This window comes from Salmo salar, chromosome ssa07 (assembly GCF_905237065.1).
Source record: "Salmo salar chromosome ssa07, Ssal_v3.1, whole genome shotgun sequence".
In the NCBI taxonomy this organism is placed as follows: Eukaryota; Metazoa; Chordata; class Actinopteri; order Salmoniformes; family Salmonidae; genus Salmo; species Salmo salar.
Window position 1 is genome coordinate 61,939,591 of NC_059448.1, and position 18,859 is coordinate 61,958,449.

The 18,859-nt window shown below is 40.2% G+C and overlaps 1 protein-coding gene across 1 annotated transcript in view; it reads right to left on the reverse strand.

The window, feature by feature from the left end:
• LOC106609815 (thyrotropin-releasing hormone-degrading ectoenzyme) overlaps window positions 1-18,859 on the reverse strand; it is a 436,096-nt gene that overhangs the window by 394,367 nt on the left and 22,870 nt on the right. The window contains 1 exon segment of the mRNA XM_045722407.1: window positions 2,622-2,895. Coding sequence (XP_045578363.1) covers window positions 2,622-2,895 — 274 coding nt within the window.

The window sequence follows — 18,859 nt, forward strand, 5'->3', positions numbered from 1 at the left end:
TGTTTGTAGTGATGACAGTATTAACTCTTTAGAAGGTGTTTGTAGTGATGACAGTATTAACTCTTTAGAAGGTGTTTGTAGAGATGACAGTATTAACTCTTTAGAAGGTGTTTGTAGTGATGACAGTATTAACTCTTTAGAAGGTGTTTGTAGAGATGACAGTATTAACTCTTTAGAAGGTGTTTGTAGTGATGACAGTATTAACTCTTTAGAAGGTGTTTGTAGTGATGACAGTATTAACTCTTTAGAAGGTGTTTGTAGTGATGACAGTATTAACTCTTTAGAAGGTGTTTGTAGTGATGACAGTATTAACTCTTTAGAAGGTGTTTGTAGTGATGACAGTATTAACTCTTTAGAAGGTGTTTGTAGAGATGACAGTATTAACTCTTTAGAAGGTGTTTGTAGTGATGACAGTATTAACTCTTTAGAAGGTGTTTGTAGTGATGACAGTATTAACTCTTTAGAAGGTGTTTGTACTGATGACAGTATTAACTCTTTAGAAGGTGTTTGTAGTGATGACAGTATTAACTCTTTAGAAGGTGTTTGTAGTGATGACAGTATTAACTCTTTAGAAGGTGTTTGTAGTGATGACAGTATTAACTCTTTAGAAGGTGTTTGTAGTGATGACAGTATTAACTCTTTAGAAGGTGTTTGTAGTGATGACAGTATTAACTCTTTAGAAGGTGTTTGTAGTGATGACAGTATTAACTCTTTAGAAGGTGTTTGTAGTGATGACAGTATCAACTCTTTAGAAGGTGTTTGTAGTGATGACAGTTTTAACTCTTTAGAAGGTGTTTGTAGTGATGACAGTATTAACTCTTTAGAAGGTGTTTGTAGTGATGACAGTATTAACTCTTTAGAAGGTGTTTGTAGTGATGACAGTATTAACTCTTTAGAAGGTGTTTGTAGTGATGACAGTATTAACTCTTTAGAAGGTGTTTGTAGTGATGACAGTATTAACTCTTTAGAAGGTGTTTGTAGTGATGACAGTATTAACTCTTTAGAAGGTGTTTGTAGAGATGACAGTATTAACTCTTTAGAAGGTGTTTGTAGTGATGACAGTATTAACTCTTTAGAAGGTGTTTGTAGTGATGACAGTATTAACTCTTTAGAAGGTGTTTGTAGTGATGACAGTATTAACTCTTTAGAAGGTGTTTGTAGTGATGACAGTATTAACTCTTTAGAAGGTGTTTGTAGTGATGACAGTATTAACTCTTTAGAAGGTGTTTGTAGTGATGACAGTATTTACTCTTTAGAAGGTGTTTGTAGTGATGACAGTATTAACTCTTTAGAAGGTGTTTGTAGAGATGACAGTATTAACTCTTTAGAAGGTGTTTGTAGTGATGACAGTATTAACTCTTTAGAAGGTGTTTGTAGTGATGACAGTATTAACTCTTTAGAAGATGTTTGTAGTGATGACAGTATTAACTCTTTAGAAGATGTTTGTAGTGATGACAGTATTAACTCTTTAGAAGGTGTTTGTAGTGATGACAGTATTAGTGGGAAACAGCAGCAGTCTACTCCACATGTCAGTATCAAGGGTAATCAATAGATAAACATACTAAAGGACAAAGTGGGCTTTATCCTCAGACTTGATTGGTCAGTAGACAGCCTATCATGAGTTATTTCATCTTAATGTAGGGTTAGGTAATGAGGATACAGCTAGTGGAGAGAGCATGTTAAATGTCTCTGACTTTATAGGCCTACTTTATACTGTATACAGTGTTTCTTTTGGAAACAGTAATACTGTGTTTCCAAGCCAATTTTCCCCTTGGGCACAATAAAGTTGATCTTATCTTCTGACATTAACTCCCCACCACTCCACTGTTGGACGTTAGAGAGCCTTTTGTGGCCTCACATCCCAATGGGGATAAACAGGATTAAGTCAGTCAGTCAGTAAGACTGTAACTCTACACCACTCCACTCTCAGTGGTTACCTGTCTGTAGGTGCAGTTACAGACTGCCGAGGGTTAAGGTTAGGGTTAAGGTTAGGGTTAAGGTTAGGGTTAGGAGGTCACTAGTGTAACTCACCACCACTCCACTCTCAGTGGTTACCTGTCTGTAGGTAAAGTTACAGACAGCCCAGGGTTAGGGTTAGGCTAAGGTTAAGGTTAGGGTTAGGGTTAGGGGGTCACTAGTGTAACTCACCACCACTCCACTCTCAGTGGTTACCTGTCTGTAGGTAAAGTTACAGACAGCCCAGGGTTAGGGTTAGGCTAAGGTTAAGGTTAGGGTTAGGGTTAGGGGGGTCACTAGTGTAACTCACCACCACTCCACTCTCAGTGGTCACCTCTCTGTAGGTAAAGTTACAGACAGCCCAGGGTTAGGGTTAGGCTAAGGTTAAGGTTAGGGTTAGGGTTAGGGGGGGTCACTAGGATAACTCACCACCACTCCACTCTCAGTGGTCACCTCTCTGTAGGTAAAGTTACAGACAGCCCAGGGTTAGGGTTAGGCTAAGGTTAAGGTTAGGGTTAGGGTTAGGGGGGGTCACTAGTGTAACTCACCACCACTCCACTCTCAGTGGTCACCTCTCTGTAGGTAAAGTTACAGACAGCCCAGGGTTAGGGTTAGGCTAAGGTTAAGGTTAGGGTTAGGGTTAGGGGGTCACTAGGATAACTCACCACCACTCCACTCTCAGTGGTCACCTCTCTGTAGGTAAAGTTACAGACGGCCCAGGCCAGGTAGTAGGTGGACATACGAGGGGTCCTGGAGAAGTGGTTGGTCACCCAGCCATCATCATCAGATATAGAGGCCTCTACAGGCATGTTGGAGAGAGAGAGGTAGGAGGCATCGTGTCTCAGGCTGACCCGGAACGTGGCCTTGTAGATGGGCTCATCAAAACACGGAAAGGCCTTTCTGGCGTGGGTGGGGGAGAACTGTGTCACCGCCATGTACCTGGAGAGAGGGGGAGGGAGAGAGAAGAGAGAGGGGGAGGGAGAGAGAGAGAGAGAGGGAGGGAAGAGAGGGAGAGGGAGAGAAGAAAGATAGAAGGGGCGGGAGAGGGAGAGAAGGGAGAGGGGGAGGGATAGAGAAGAGAGAGGGGAGGGAGATAAAAGAGAGAGGGGAGGGAGAAGAGAGAGAGGGGGAGGGAAAGGGAGAGAGAAGAGACAGAGGGAGAGAGGAGGAGGGAGAGGAAGAGAAGAGAGAGGGGGGGAAGGAGAGGGGAGGGAGAGAGAGAGAGAAAAGGGAGATGGAGAGAGAGGGGGAGGGAGAGAGGAGAGAGAAAACAGATTTAGAGAATGACAGTAAGACAGAGAGATGTAGAGGAGGAAAGGGAGAGAGAGATAGAAAGACAGAGAGATGTAGAGGAGGAAAGGGAGAGAGAGATAGAAAGACAGAGAGATGTAGAGGAGGAAAGGGAGAGAGAGATAGAAAGACAGAGAGATGTAGAGGAGGAAAGGGAGAGAGAGATAGAAAGACAGAGAGATGTAGAGGAGGAAAGGGAGAGAGAGATAGAAAGACAGAGAGATGTAGAGGAGGAAAGGGAGAGAGAGATAGAAAGACAGAGAGATGTAGAGGAGGAAAGGGAGAGAGAGATAGAAAGACAGAGAGATGTAGAGGAGGAAAGGGAGAGAGAGATAGTAAGACAGAGAGATGTAGAGGAGGAAAGGGAGAGAGAGATAGAAAGACAGAGAGGGGGAGATAGATAGAAAGACAGAGAGAGGGAGATAGATAGAAAGACAGAGAGAGGGGGAGAGAGATAGAAAGACAGAGAGAGGGAGATAGAGAGGGGGAGAGAGATAGAAAGACAGAGAGATGTAGAGGAGGAAAGGGAGAGAGAGATAGAAAGACAGAGAGATGTAGATAGAGAGGGAGAGAGAGATAGAAAGACAGAGAGAGGGAGATAGAGAGGGGGAGAGAGATAGAAAGACAGAGAGGGAGGGAGAGAGGGGTGGGAAGAGTGTGAGAAAGAGGGGAGGAGGAGGGAGAGGGGACGGGGGAGAGAGAGAGCAAAGAGTTCGTTTCCCATTAGATTAGGAGATAAAAGGAACCTAATGGCTGAGAGTTGTTCTATACTTAGAAAATAGTGATTTCATCTTGACTATTGCCTTCTTGTCACCCTGGAACACTGATGAGCTCTGAGTTCACAATGAAACAGATAGGCCTCCTGTTTTGGTTTTACATATCACTGAAAGTGCTCCAGAATCTGTTACAGTAGAGTAAAGGCCATACTAGGTTGGCTTTGCTCTGAGCAGAACTCGGCTAGGTGAAGTGAACGTCTGTGCTCGCGTACTCCTTTACAATATATTTGTTTAAAAAAACAAGAAAAAAAGCATCAATATTAATGTTTGTCCCTCCCTACCTGCCGTAGCAACAACGTAGCCAGTACACTTCCTCAAAATAATCAGAATTAATCTAAGGTAATTCAGGAAATCTGTCATTTTTTGCAGAGGAAGTCTTTGCAGAGGAAGCAATTTTACATCTAAGATGTTTGACGCAGTATTTCTCAAGTGAAAAAAAATATGTATGAAAACTAGTTGTCTGTCATTGAATGACAACAAACACTTAATTGAAGAATCCCTATTGTTGACCAATCACTGACGAAGGGGGTAGACTTCAGTTCAAGAAGAAAAAAATGCTTGAACAGCACGCAAACACCATAATGAACAAAAACATCCCAAAATGTTGTCATAATATACAGCATGAACGGTTTCCACTGGGAAGCATACGGTAAGTTTTAGTAATCGCAGAACACGGGTGAAAAGTATCTCATATAATTCCCAGTTGGTTGAGAGTTCTTCCTGTGCAAATGCGCTGACCTACAGTACCAGTCAAAAGTTTGGACACATCTACTCATTCCAGGGTTTTTCTTTATTTTTTACTATTTTCTACATTGTAGAACAACAGTGAAGACATCAAAACTATGAAATAACACATATGGATTCATGTAGTATTTAGAACCTGTAAGTAAGCATTTCACTGTAAGGTCTACACCTGTTGTATTCGGCGCACATGACAAATAAACTTTGATTTGATTTAGTAGCTAAAAAAGTTCAAATAAAAAAAATATTTAACATTTAAGATTCTTCAAAGTAGCCACCCTTTGCCTTGATGACAGCTTTGGACACTCTTGGCATTTTCTCAACCAGCTTCAACTGGAATGCTTTTCCAGCAGTCTTGAAGGAGTTCCCACATATGCTGATCACTGCTTTTCCTTCACTCTGCGGTCCAACTCATACCAAACCATCACAATTGGGTTGAAGTCAGGTGATGGTGGACAAGTCATCTGATGCAGCACTCAATCTCTCTCCTTCTTGGTCAAATAGCCCTTACCCAGCCTGGAGGTGTGTTGGGGTCATTGTCCTGTTGAAAAACAAATGATAGTCCTACTAAGAGCAAACCAGATGGGATGGCGTATCACTGCAGAATGCTGTGGTAGCCATGCTGGTTATGTGTGCCTTGAATTCTAAATAAATCACTGACAGCGTCACCAGCAAAGCACCCCCACACCATCACACCTCCTCCTCCATGCTTCACGGTGGGAATCAAACATGCAGAGATCATCCATTCACCTACTTTGCGTCTCACAAAGACACGGCGGTTGGAACCAAAAATCTCAACTTTGGACTCATCAGACCAAAGGACAGATTTCCACTGGTCTAATGTCCATTGCTCGTGTTTCTTGGCCCAAGCAAGTCTCTTCTTATTATTGGTGTCCTTTAGTAGTGGTTTCTTTGCAGCAATTTGACCATGAAGGCCTGATTTACGGTCTCCTCTGAACAGTTGATGTTGAGATGTGTCTGTTACTTGAACTCCATGAAGCATTTATTTGGCTTGCAATTTCTGAGGCTGGTAACTCTAATGAACATATCCTCTGCAGCAGAGGTAACTCTGGGTCTTCCGTTCCTGTGGCGGTCCTCATGAGAGCCAGTTTCATCATAGCACTTGATGGTTTTTGCGACTGCACTTGAAGAAACTTTCAAAGTCATTGAAATGTTCCATATTGACTAACCTTCATGTCTTAAAGTAATGATGGACTGACTGTTCCTGCCATAATTTGGACTTGGTACTTTACCAAATAGGGCTATCTTCTGTATACCACCCCTACCTTGTCACAACACAACTGATTGGCTCAAATTCATTAAGAAGAACATTTATTCTAAATATTAACTTTTAACAAGTTGCACCTGTTAAATGAAATGTATTTCAGGTGACTACTTCATGAAGCTGGTTGAGAGAATGTCAAGAGTGGGCAAATCTGTCAAGGCAAAGGGTGGCTACTTTGAATAATCTAAAATCTCAAATATATTTTGACATGTTGAACCCTTTTTTGGATACTACATGATCCCATATGTGTTATTTCATAGTTGTGATATCTTCACTATTATTCTACGATGTAGAAAATATTAAAAATGAAGAATGAGTAGGTGTGTCCAAACTTTTGACTGGTACTGTATATATTACATCTATTTGATCAATAATAGCTGCTCCTGGCAGCTTCTGTTGTGGAGAAGGCTTGGCTTCACTTAAAAGAAGGCTTGGCTTCACTTAAAAGAAGGCTTGGCTTCACTTAAAATAAGTCTTGGTATCATTTGAAAGAAGTCTTGGTTTCATTTGAAAGAAGTCTTGGTTTCATTTGAAATAAGTCTTGGTTTCATTTGAAATAAGTCTTGGTTTCATTTGAAATAAGTCTTGGTTTCATTTGAAATAAGTGTTGGTTTCATTTGAAATAAGTCTTGGTTTCATTTGAAATAAGTCTTGGTTTCATTTGAAATAAGTCTTGGTTTCATTTGAAATAAGTCTTGGTTTCATTTGAAAGAAGTCTTGGTTTCATTTGAAATAAGTCTTGGTTTCATTTGAAAGAAGTCTTGGCTGCACTTGAAAGCCACCCCTCACAGTGCTACAGCTGAATTGGTGCCCACGTCAGCTCGTTATAGCAACTCAACGCTACAGAGACATGGTCACAGTAACAATCTTATAAATGACAGCCGGCCATCCGGTTTGTTAACTTCCTCTCCTGTAGTCTATTCCAAGACTCCGCGTAGTCACAGTTAGTGACTAAATTACATTCTAGAATAGTCAGAATCTTTTTAACAGTATGAGGTTTTATTTGCTATTTTTACACTTGTTTCCCATTCCCAAACATTAGTTTAAAAATATATATATTTTCCTACTTTCCTGTTCCAAAATCCTCCTTTTAATTATCATTCCAGAGACAGAGCCATGTCTGAGAGAATAAAGTGCAGCATCAGGACTTCTGGGAAAAGGTCTGGGAGCCTCAGTTAGATTGGCAGTGGGGTGAGGAGAGACTCTCCTCTCAGTTAGATTGGAAGTGGGGTGAGGAGAGACTCTCCTCTCAGTTAGATTGGCAGTGGGGTGAGGAGAACCTCTCCTCTCCTCTCAGTTAGATTGGCAGTGGAGTGAGGAGAACCTCTCCTCTCAGTTAGATTGGCAGTGGGGTGAGGAGAACCTCTCCTCTCAGTTAGATTGGCAGTGGGGTGAGGAGAACCTCTCCTCTCAGTTAGATTGGCAGTGGGGTGAGGAGAACATCTCCTCTCAGTTAGATTGGCAGTGGGGTGAGGAGAACCTCTCCTCTCAGTTAGATTGGCAGTGGGGTGAGGAGAACCTCTCCTCTCAGTTAGATCGGCAGTGGGGTGAGGAGAACCTCTCCTCTCAGTTAGATTGGCAGTGGGGTGAGGAGAGACTCTCCTCTCAGTTAGATTGGCAGTGGGGTGAGGAGAACCTCTCCTCTCAGTTAGATTGGCAGTGGGGTGAGGAGAACCTCTCCTCTCCTCTCAGTTAGATTGGCAGTGGGGTGAGGAGAACCTCTCCTCTCAGTTAGATCGGCAGTGGGGTGAGGAGAACCTCTCCTCTCAGTTAGATTGGCAGTGGGGTGAGGAGAACCTCTCCTCCCAGTTAGATTGGCAGTGGGGTGAGGAGAACCTCTCCTCTCAGTTAGATTGGCAGTGGGGTGAGGAGAACCTCTCCTCTCAGTTAGATTGGCAGTGGGGTGAGGAGAGACTCTCCTCTCAGTTAGATTGGCAGTGGGGTGAGGAGAACCTCTCCTCTCAGTTAGATTGGCAGTGGGGTGAGGAGAACCTCTCCTCTCAGTTAGATTGGCAGTGGGGTGAGGAGAACCTCTCCTCTCAGATAGATTGGCAGTGGGGTGAGGAGATCCTCTCCTCTCAGTTAGATTGGCAGTGGGGTGAGGAGAACCTCTCCTCTCAGTTAGATTGGCAGTGGGGTGAGGAGAACCTCTCCTCTCAGTTAGATTGGCAGTGGGGTGAGGAGAACCTCTCCTCTCAGTTAGATTGGCAGTGGGGTGAGGAGAACCTCTCCTCTCAGTTAGATTGGCAGTGGAGTGAGGAGAACCTCTCCTCTCAGTTAGATTGGCAGTGGGGTGAGGAGAACATCTCCTCTCAGTTAGATTGGCAGTGGGGTGAGGAGAACCTCTCCTCTCAGTTAGATTGGCAGTGGGGTGAGGAGAACCTCTCCTCTCCTCTCAGTTAGATTGGCAGTGGGGTGAGGAGAACCTCTCCTCTCAGTTAGATTGGCAGTGGGGTGAGGAGAACCTCTCCTCTCAGTTAGATTGGCAGTGGGGTGAGGAGAACCTCTCCTCTCAGTTAGATTGGCAGTGGGGTGAGGAGATCCTCTCCTCTCAGTTAGATTGGCAGTGGGGTGAGGAGAGGGTGGATTGTGTGTGTGTGTGTGTGTGTGTGTGTGTGTGTGTGTGTGTGTGTGTGTGTGTGTGTGTGTGTGTGTGTGTGTGTGTGTGTGTGTGTGTGTGTGTGTGTGTGGAAGTAGAAGTTAAGGAGGGGGCTCTGAGTTAACTAAGCCACAGTCATGATGTTAGTGATGTTATTGATGTCAGTGATTGAAGCAGTGATTTCCAACATCATCCAACACACTGTATAATAACCAGACAGCTGGATTACAGAGTATCAAAGCATCTCAAACCACTGAGGAGAGGAGGAGGAGGAGGAAGGAGGGAGGAGGAGGAGAACTGGCCTTTACCTCTACAGGGACCAGACCTCTTTTTCATCCCTCCATCCTCTCTCCACTCTCTCTTTCATCAGTCCATCCTCTGCTATGGACATCAGGGATATAAAGGGAGACCAGCGAGCATCTCTCTCCCAAAACCCTGAGTGCTGGTCTGCTTTCATCATAGAGCCTCTCTAATGTATTCCTGTGTGACTGAAGGCTCTGACTCAGCATGCATCCCATATGGCACCCTATTCCCTATATAGTGCACTACTTTAGACCAGGGCCCTATTCCCTATATAGTGCACTACTTTAGACCAGAGCCCTATTCCCTATATAGTGCACTACTTTAGACCAGAGCCCTATTCCCTTTATAGTGCACTACTTTAGACCAGAGCCCTATTCCCTATATAGCGCACTACTTTCGACCATTCTGTTGTCTGTTTGTTTATACAATGCTGAGGTTTGGCTGACTCGCAGACTGGCTGACTAGCTGACTGGCTGACTGGCTCACTAAATGACTGGCTGACTGGTTGACTGGTTGACTGGCTGACTAAATGACTGGCTGACTGGTTGACTGGTTGACTGGCTGACTAAATGACTGGCTGACTGGTTGACTGGTTGACTGGCTGACTAAATGACTGGTTGACTGGCTGACTGGTTGACTGGCTGACTAGCTGACTGGTTGACTGGCTGACTGACTGGTTGACTGGTTGACTGGCTGACTAAATGACTGGTTGACTGGTTGACTGGCTGACTGGCTGACTAAATGACTGGTTGACTGGTTGACTGGCTGACTGGCTGACTAAATGACTGGTTGACTGGCTGACTCGCTGACTGGCTGACTTGCTGACTAAATTACTGGTTTACTGGTTGACTGGCTGACTGGCTGACTGGCTGACTAAATGACTGGTTGACTGGCTGACTGGTTGACTGGCTGACTAAATGACTGGTTGACTGGCTGACTGGCTGACTAAATGACTGGTTGACTGGCTGACTCGCTGACTGGCTGACTGGCTGACTGGTTGACTGGCTGACTCGCTGACTAAATGACTGGTTGACTGGCTGACTGGTTGACTGGCTGACTGGTTTACTGGCTGACTGGCTGACTGGTTGACTGACTGAATGGTTGACTGAATGACTGGTTGACTGGCTGAATGGTTGACTGGTTGACTAGCTGAATGGCTGAACAGCCCTCTGCTTTGCCTTTAGGATTAACCTGGGTAGTCCAACCATAACACCGTAATCCACACAGTTTCTTTGCCTAGTGGACGTGACAGCTAGGAAGAGGTTAAGAGAGGGGGGAGAGAGGAGGGAGAGAGGGGGGAGAGAGGGGGGAGAGTGGAGGGAGAGAGGTAGGGAGAGAGGGTGGAGAGAGGAGGGAGAGAGGGGGAGAGAGGGGGAGAGTGGAGGGAGAGAGGGGGGTAGAGAGGGGGGAGAGAGGAGGGAGAAAGGTAGGGAGAGAGGTAGGGAGAGAGGTAGAGAGAGAGGGGGAGAGAGGGGGGAGAGTAGAGGGAGAGAGGGGAGAGAGAGGGGGGAGAGAGGGGGGAGAGTGGAGGGAGAGAGGGGGGAGAGGTAGGGAGAGAGGGGGGTGAGAGGGGGAGAGTGGAGGGAGAGAGGGGGGAGAGAGGAGGGAGAGAAGGGGGAGAGAGGAGGGAGAGAGGGGGGAGAGAGGAGGGAGAGAAGGGGGAGAGAGGAGGGAGAGGGGGGAGAGAGGAGGGAGAGAGGGGGGAGAGTGAAAAAGCAGAACTTCACTACTTTCATTCATCTGCTTAGTCTGCCCTCATATTTACAGTAGCCTCACATTGATGTGTTTTACCATTTTCTTTTCATGATAACCAAGGCAAAGACTATTTGACATTCATGAGTTTTATTAACAAAGGTCCACTGAGCAAAAGCGTTATAAAATGTCCTTCAGGGGCGCTTGTCCCTCCCACGGTGACATTTAAATAGCTATCAGAATCAGTAGGAGCCTGATGAACTGACAGGGAGACTGATTGGAGATCTGGAGGTGAAGCTGGTTTAGCAGTGTTAACACTGAGGGATCCGTCCTTCATTACACACAAAGGCAGCGTTTAAACAGGCAGCCCAATTCTGATATTCTTTCCACTATTAGATCTTTTGACCAATCACATCTAATCTTTTCACATCAGACCATTTTTTTTTCAGATACACACATTCACACACACACACGTACTCACACATTTTATTTAACCTTTATTTAACTTTATTTAACAAATAGGAACACAAAGCAAGGGATCGTTCTCCTGTCAGACAGTAAAGCCAGACAGTTATTTGTTGGTCATAGAGGGGATGGCCTCTTCATTGAAAAAGCTCTGGAGATAAATACTATGAATTAAAGGAATAGAGATGAGGAGACGCCAGACAAACGTTCAACTTAAAAGGATAAATAGCAGCACTTGGCCAGGGAAAATAACAGTATCATGTCCTCTCTATACTGTCTTAACTCTGATATAAGAGTACTCTACTGTATAGTGTCTTAACTCTGATATAACAGTACTCTACTGTATACTGTCTTAACTCTGATATAACAGTACTCTACTGTATACTGTCTTAACTCTAATATAACAGTACTCTACTCTATACTATCTTAACTCTGATATAACAGTACTCTACTCTATACTGTCTTAACTCTGATATAACAGTATCATGTCCTCTCTATACTGTCTTAACTCTGGTATAACAGTACTCTACTGTATACTGTCTTAACACTGATATAACAGTACTCTACTGTATACTGTCTTAACTCTAATATAACAGTACTCTACTCTATACTATCTTAACTCTGATATAACAGTACTCTACTCTATACTATCTTAACTCTGATATAACAGTACTCTACTGTATACTGTCTTAACTCTGATATAACAGTACTCTACTCTATACTGTCTTAACTCTGATATAACAGTACTCTACTGTATACTGTCTTAACTCTGGTATAACAGTACTCTACTCTATACTATCTTATCTCTGATATAACAGTACTCTACTGTATACTGTCTTAACTCTGGTATAACAGTACTCTACTGTATACTGTCTTATCTCTGATATAACAGCACTCTACTGTACACTGTCTTAACTCTGGTATAACAGTACTCTACTGTATACTGTCTTAACACTGATATAACAGTACTCTACTGTATACTGTCTTATCTCTGATATAACAGTACTCTACTGTATACTGTCTTAACTCTGATATAACAGTACTCTACTGTATACTGTCTTATCTCTGATATAACAGTACTCTACTGTATACTGTCTTAACTCTGATATAACAGTACTCTACTGTATACTGTCTTAACACTGATATAACAGTACTCTACTGTATACTGTCTTATCTCTGATATAACAGTACTCTACTGTATACTGTCTTAACTCTGATATAACAGTACTCTACTGTATAGTGTCTTAACTCTGATATAACAGTACTCTACTGTATAGTGTCTTAACTCTGATATAACAGTACTCTACTGTATACTGTCTTAACTCTGATATAACAGTACTCTACTGTATACTGTCTTAACTCTGATATAACAGTACTCTCCTCTATACTGTCTTAACTCTGATATAACAGTATCATGTCCTCTCTATACTGTCTTATCTCTGATATAACAGTACTCTACTGTATACTGTCTTAACTCTGGTATAACAGTACTCTACTGTATACTGTCTTAACTCTGGTATAACAGAACTCTACTCTATAATGTCTTATCTCTGATATAACAGTACTCTACTGTATACTGTCTTATCTCTGATATAACAGTACTCTACTGTATACTGTCTTAACTCTGATATAACAGTACTCTACTGTATAGTGTCTTAACTCTGATATAACAGTACTCTACTGTATAGTGTCTTAACTCTGATATAACAGTACTCTACTGTATACTGTCTTAACTCTGATATAACAGTACTCTACTGTATACTGTCTTAACTCTGATATAACAGTACTCTTCTCTATACTGTCTTAACTCTGATATAACAGTATCATGTCCTCTCTATACTGTCTTATCTCTGATATAACAGTACTCTACTGTATACTGTCTTAACTCTGGTATAACAGTACTCTACTGTATACTGTCTTAACTCTGATATAACAGTACTCTACTGTATACTGTCTTAACTCTGATATAACAGTACTCTCCTCTATACTGTCTTAACTCTGATATAACAATATCATGTCCTCTCTATACTGTCTTAACTCTGATATAACAGTACTCTACTGTATAGTGTCTTAACTCTGATATAACAGTACTCTACTGTATAGTGTCTTAACTCTGATATAACAGTACTCTACTGTATACTGTCTTAACTCTGATATAACAGTACTCTCCTCTATACTGTCTTAACTCTGATATAACAGTATCATGTCCTGTCTATACTGTCTTATCTCTGATATAACAGTACTCTACTGTATACTGTCTTAACTCTGGTATAACAGTACTCTACTGTATACTGTCTTAACTCTAATATAACAGTACTCTACTGTATACTGTCTTATCTCTGATATAACAGTACTCTACTGTATACTGTCTTAACTCTGATATAACAGTACTCTACTGTATAGTGTCTTAACTCTGATATAACAGTACTCTACTGTATAGTGTCTTAACTCTGATATAACAGTACTCTACTGTATAGTGTCTTAACTCTGATATAACAGTACTCTACTGTATACTGTCTTAACTCTGATATAACAGTACTCTACTGTATACTGTCTTAACTCTGATATAACAGTACTCTCCTCTATACTGTCTTAACTCTGATATAACAGTATCATGTCCTCTCTATACTGTCTTATCTCTGATATAACAGTACTCTACTGTATACTGTCTTAACTCTGGTATAACAGTACTCTACTGTATACTGTCTTAACTCTGGTATAACAGAACTCTACTCTATAATGTCTTATCTCTGATATAACAGTACTCCACTGTATACTGTCTTATCTCTGATATAACAGTACTCTACTGTATACTGTCTTAACTCTGATATAACAGTACTCTACTGTATAGTGTCTTAACTCTGATATAACAGTACTCTACTGTATAGTGTCTTAACTCTGATATAACAGTACTCTACTGTATACTGTCTTAACTCTGATATAACAGTACTCTACTGTATACTGTCTTAACTCTGATATAACAGTACTCTTCTCTATACTGTCTTAACTCTGATATAACAGTATCATGTCCTCTCTATACTGTCTTAACTCTGGTATAACAGTACTCTACTGTATACTGTCTTAACTCTGATATAACAGTACTCTACTGTATACTGTCTTAACTCTGATATAACAGTACTCTCCTCTATACTGTCTTAACTCTGATATAACAATATCATGTCCTCTCTATACTGTCTTAACTCTGATATAACAGTACTCTACTGTATAGTGTCTTAACTCTGATATAACAGTACTCTACTGTATAGTGTCTTAACTCTGATATAACAGTACTCTACTGTATACTGTCTTAACTCTGATATAACAGTACTCTCCTCTATACTGTCTTAACTCTGATATAACAGTATCATGTCCTGTCTATACTGTCTTATCTCTGATATAACAGTACTCTACTGTATACTGTCTTAACTCTGGTATAACAGTACTCTACTGTATACTGTCTTAACTCTAATATAACAGTACTCTACTGTATACTGTCTTATCTCTGATATAACAGTACTCTACTGTATACTGTCTTAACTCTGATATAACAGTACTCTACTCTATACTGTCTTAACTCTGATATAACAGTACTCTACTGTATAGTGTCTTAACTCTGATATAACAGTACTCTACTGTATAGTGTCTTAACTCTGATATAACAGTACTCTACTGTATACTGTCTTAACTCTGATATAACAGTACTCTACTGTATACTGTCTTAACTCTGATATAACAGTACTCTCCTCTATACTGTCTTAACTCTGATATAACAATATCATGTCCTCTCTATACTGTCTTAACTCTGATATAACAGTACTCTACTGTATAGTGTCTTAACTCTGATATAACAGTACTCTACTGTATAGTGTCTTAACTCTGATATAACAGTACTCTACTGTATAGTGTCTTAACTCTGATATAACAGTACTCTACTGTATACTGTCTTAACTCTGATATAACAGTACTCTACTGTATACTGTCTTAACTCTGATATAACAGTACTCTCCTCTATACTGTCTTAACTCTGATATAACAATATCATGTCCTCTCTATACTGTCTTAACTCTGATATACAGTACTCTACTGTATAGTGTCTTAACTCTGATATAACAGTACTCTACTGTATAGTGTCTTAACTCTGATATAACAGTACTCTACTGTATACTGTCTTAACTCTGATATAACAGTACTCTCCTCTATACTGTCTTAACTCTGATATAACAATATCATGTCGTCTCTATACTGTCTTAACTCTGATATAACAGTACTCTACTGTATAGTGTCTTAACTCTGATATAACAGTACTCTACTGTATAGTGTCTTAACTCTGATATAACAGTACTCTACTGTATACTGTCTTAACTCTGATATAACAGTATCATGTCCTCTCTATACTGTCTTAACTCTGATATAACAGTACTCTACTGTATAGTGTCTTAACTCTGATATAACAGTATCGTGTCCTCTCTATACTGTCTTAACTCTGATATAACAGTACTCTACTGTATAGTGTCTTAACTCTGATATAACAGTACTCTACTGTATAGTGTCTTAACTCTGATATAACAGTACTCTACTGTATACTGTCTTAACTCTGATATAACAGTACTCTACTGTATACTGTCTTAACTCTGATATAACAGTACTCTACTGTATACTGTCTTAACTCTGATATAACAGTACTCTACTGTATACTGTCTTAACTCTGGTATAACAGTATCATGTCCTCTCTATACTGTCTTAACTCTGATATAACAGTACTCTACTGTATAGTGTCTTAACTCTGGTATAACAGTACTCTACTCTATACTGTCTTAACTCTGGTATAACAGTACTCTCCTCTATACTCTCTTAACTCTGGTATAACAGTACTCTACTCTATACTGTCTTAACTCTGGTATAACAGTACTCTACTCTATACTGTCTTAACTCTGGTATAACAGTACTCTACTCTATACTGTATTAACTCTGATATAACAGTACTCTACTCTATACTGTCTTAACTCTGGTATAACAGTACTCTACTGTATAGTGTCTTATCTCTGATATAACAGTACTCTACTCTATACTGTCTTAACTCTGGTATAACAGTACTCTCCTCTATACTGTCTTAACTCTGGTATAACAGTACTCTACTCTATACTGTCTTAACTCTGGTATAACAGTACTCTTCTCTATACTGTCTTAACTCTGGTATAACAGTACTCTACTCTATACTGTCTTAACTCTGATATAACAGTACTCTACTGTATACTGTCTTAACTCTGATATAACAGTACTCTACTGTATACTGTCTTAACTCTGATATAACAGTACTCTTCTCTATACTGTCTTATCTCTGATATAACAGTATCATGTCCTCTCTATACTGTCTTAACTCTGATATAACAGTACTCTACTGTATAGTGTCTTAACTCTGATATAGCAGTACTCTACTGTATACTGTCTTAACTCTGATATAACAGTACTCTCCTCTATACTGTCTTAACTCTGATATAACAATATCATGTCGTCTCTATACTGTCTTAACTCTGATATAACAGTACTCTACTGTATAGTGTCTTAACTCTGATATAACAGTACTCTACTGTATAGTGTCTTAACTCTGATATAACAGTACTCTACTGTATACTGTCTTAACTCTGATATAACAGTATCATGTCCTCTCTATACTGTCTTAACTCTGATATAACAGTACTCTACTGTATAGTGTCTTAACTCTGATATAACAGTATCGTGTCCTCTCTATACTGTCTTAACTCTGATATAACAGTACTCTACTGTATAGTGTCTTAACTCTGATATAACAGTACTCTACTGTATACTGTCTTAACTCTGGTATAACAGTATCATGTCCTCTCTATACTGTCTTAACTCTGATATAACAGTACTCTACTGTATAGTGTCTTAACTCTGGTATAACAGTACTCTCCTCTATACTGTCTTAACTCTGGTATAACAGTACTCTACTCTATACTGTCTTAACTCTGGTATAACAGTACTCTCCTCTATACTCTCTTAACTCTGGTATAACAGTACTCTACTCTATACTGTCTTAACTCTGGTATAACAGTACTCTCCTCTATACTGTCTTAACTCTGGTATAACAGTACTCTACTCTATACTGTATTAACTCTGATATAACAGTACTCTACTCTATACTGTCTTAACTCTGGTATAACAGTACTCTACTGTATAGTGTCTTATCTCTGATATAACAGTACTCTACTCTATACTGTCTTAACTCTGGTATAACAGTACTCTCCTCTATACTGTCTTAACTCTGGTATAACAGTAATCTACTCTATACTGTCTTAACTCTGGTATAACAGTACTCTTCTCTATACTATCTTAACTCTGGTATAACAGTACTCTACTCTATACTGTCTTAACTCTGATATAACAGTACTCTACTGTATACTGTCTTAACTCTGATATAACAGTACTCTACTGTATACTGTCTTAACTCTGATATAACAGTACTCTTCTCTATACTGTCTTATCTCTGATATAACAGTATCATGTCCTCTCTATACTGTCTTAACTCTGATATAACAGTACTCTACTGTATAGTGTCTTAACTCTGATATAGCAGTACTCTACTGTATACTGTCTTAACTCTGATATAACAGTACTCTCCTCTATACTGTCTTAACTCTGATATAACAATATCATGTCGTCTCTATACTGTCTTAACTCTGATATAACAGTACTCTACTGTATAGTGTCTTAACTCTGATATAACAGTACTCTACTGTATAGTGTCTTAACTCTGATATAACAGTACTCTACTGTATACTGTCTTAACTCTGATATAACAGTATCATGTCCTCTCTATACTGTCTTAACTCTGATATAACAGTACTCTACTGTATAGTGTCTTAACTCTGATATAACAGTATCGTGTCCTCTCTATACTGTCTTAACTCTGATATAACAGTACTCTACTGTATAGTGTCTTAACTCTGATATAACAGTACTCTACTGTATACTGTCTTAACTCTGGTATAACAGTATCATGTCCTCTCTTTACTGTCTTAACTCTGATATAACAGTACTCTACTGTATAGTGTCTTAACTCTGGTATAACAGTACTCTCCTCTATACTGTCGTAACTCTGGTGTAACAGTACTCTACTCTATACTGTCTTAACTCTGGTATAACAGTACTCTCCTCTATACTCTCTTAACTCTGGTATAACAGTACTCTACTCTATACTGTCTTAACTCTGGTATAACAGTACTCTCCTCTATACTGTCTTAACTCTGGTATAACAGTACTCTACTCTATACTGTATTAACTCTGATATAACAGTACTCTACTCTATACTGTCTTAACTCTGGTATAACAGTACTCTACTGTATAGTGTCTTATCTCTGATATAACAGTACTCTACTCTATACTGTCTTAACTCTGGTATAACAGTACTCTCCTCTATACTGTCTTAACTCTGGTATAACAGTAATCTACTCTATACTGTCTTAACTCTGGTATAACAGTACTCTTCTCTATACTGTCTTAACTCTGGTATAACAGTACTCTACTCTATACTGTCTTAACTCTGATATAACAGTACTCTACTGTATACTGTCTTAACTCTGATATAACAGTACTCTACTGTATAGTGTCTTAACTCTGATATAACAGTACTCTTCTCTATACTGTCTTACCTCTGATATAACAGTATCATGTCCTCTCTATACTGTCTTAACTCTGATATAACAGTACTCTACTGTATAGTGTCTTAACTCT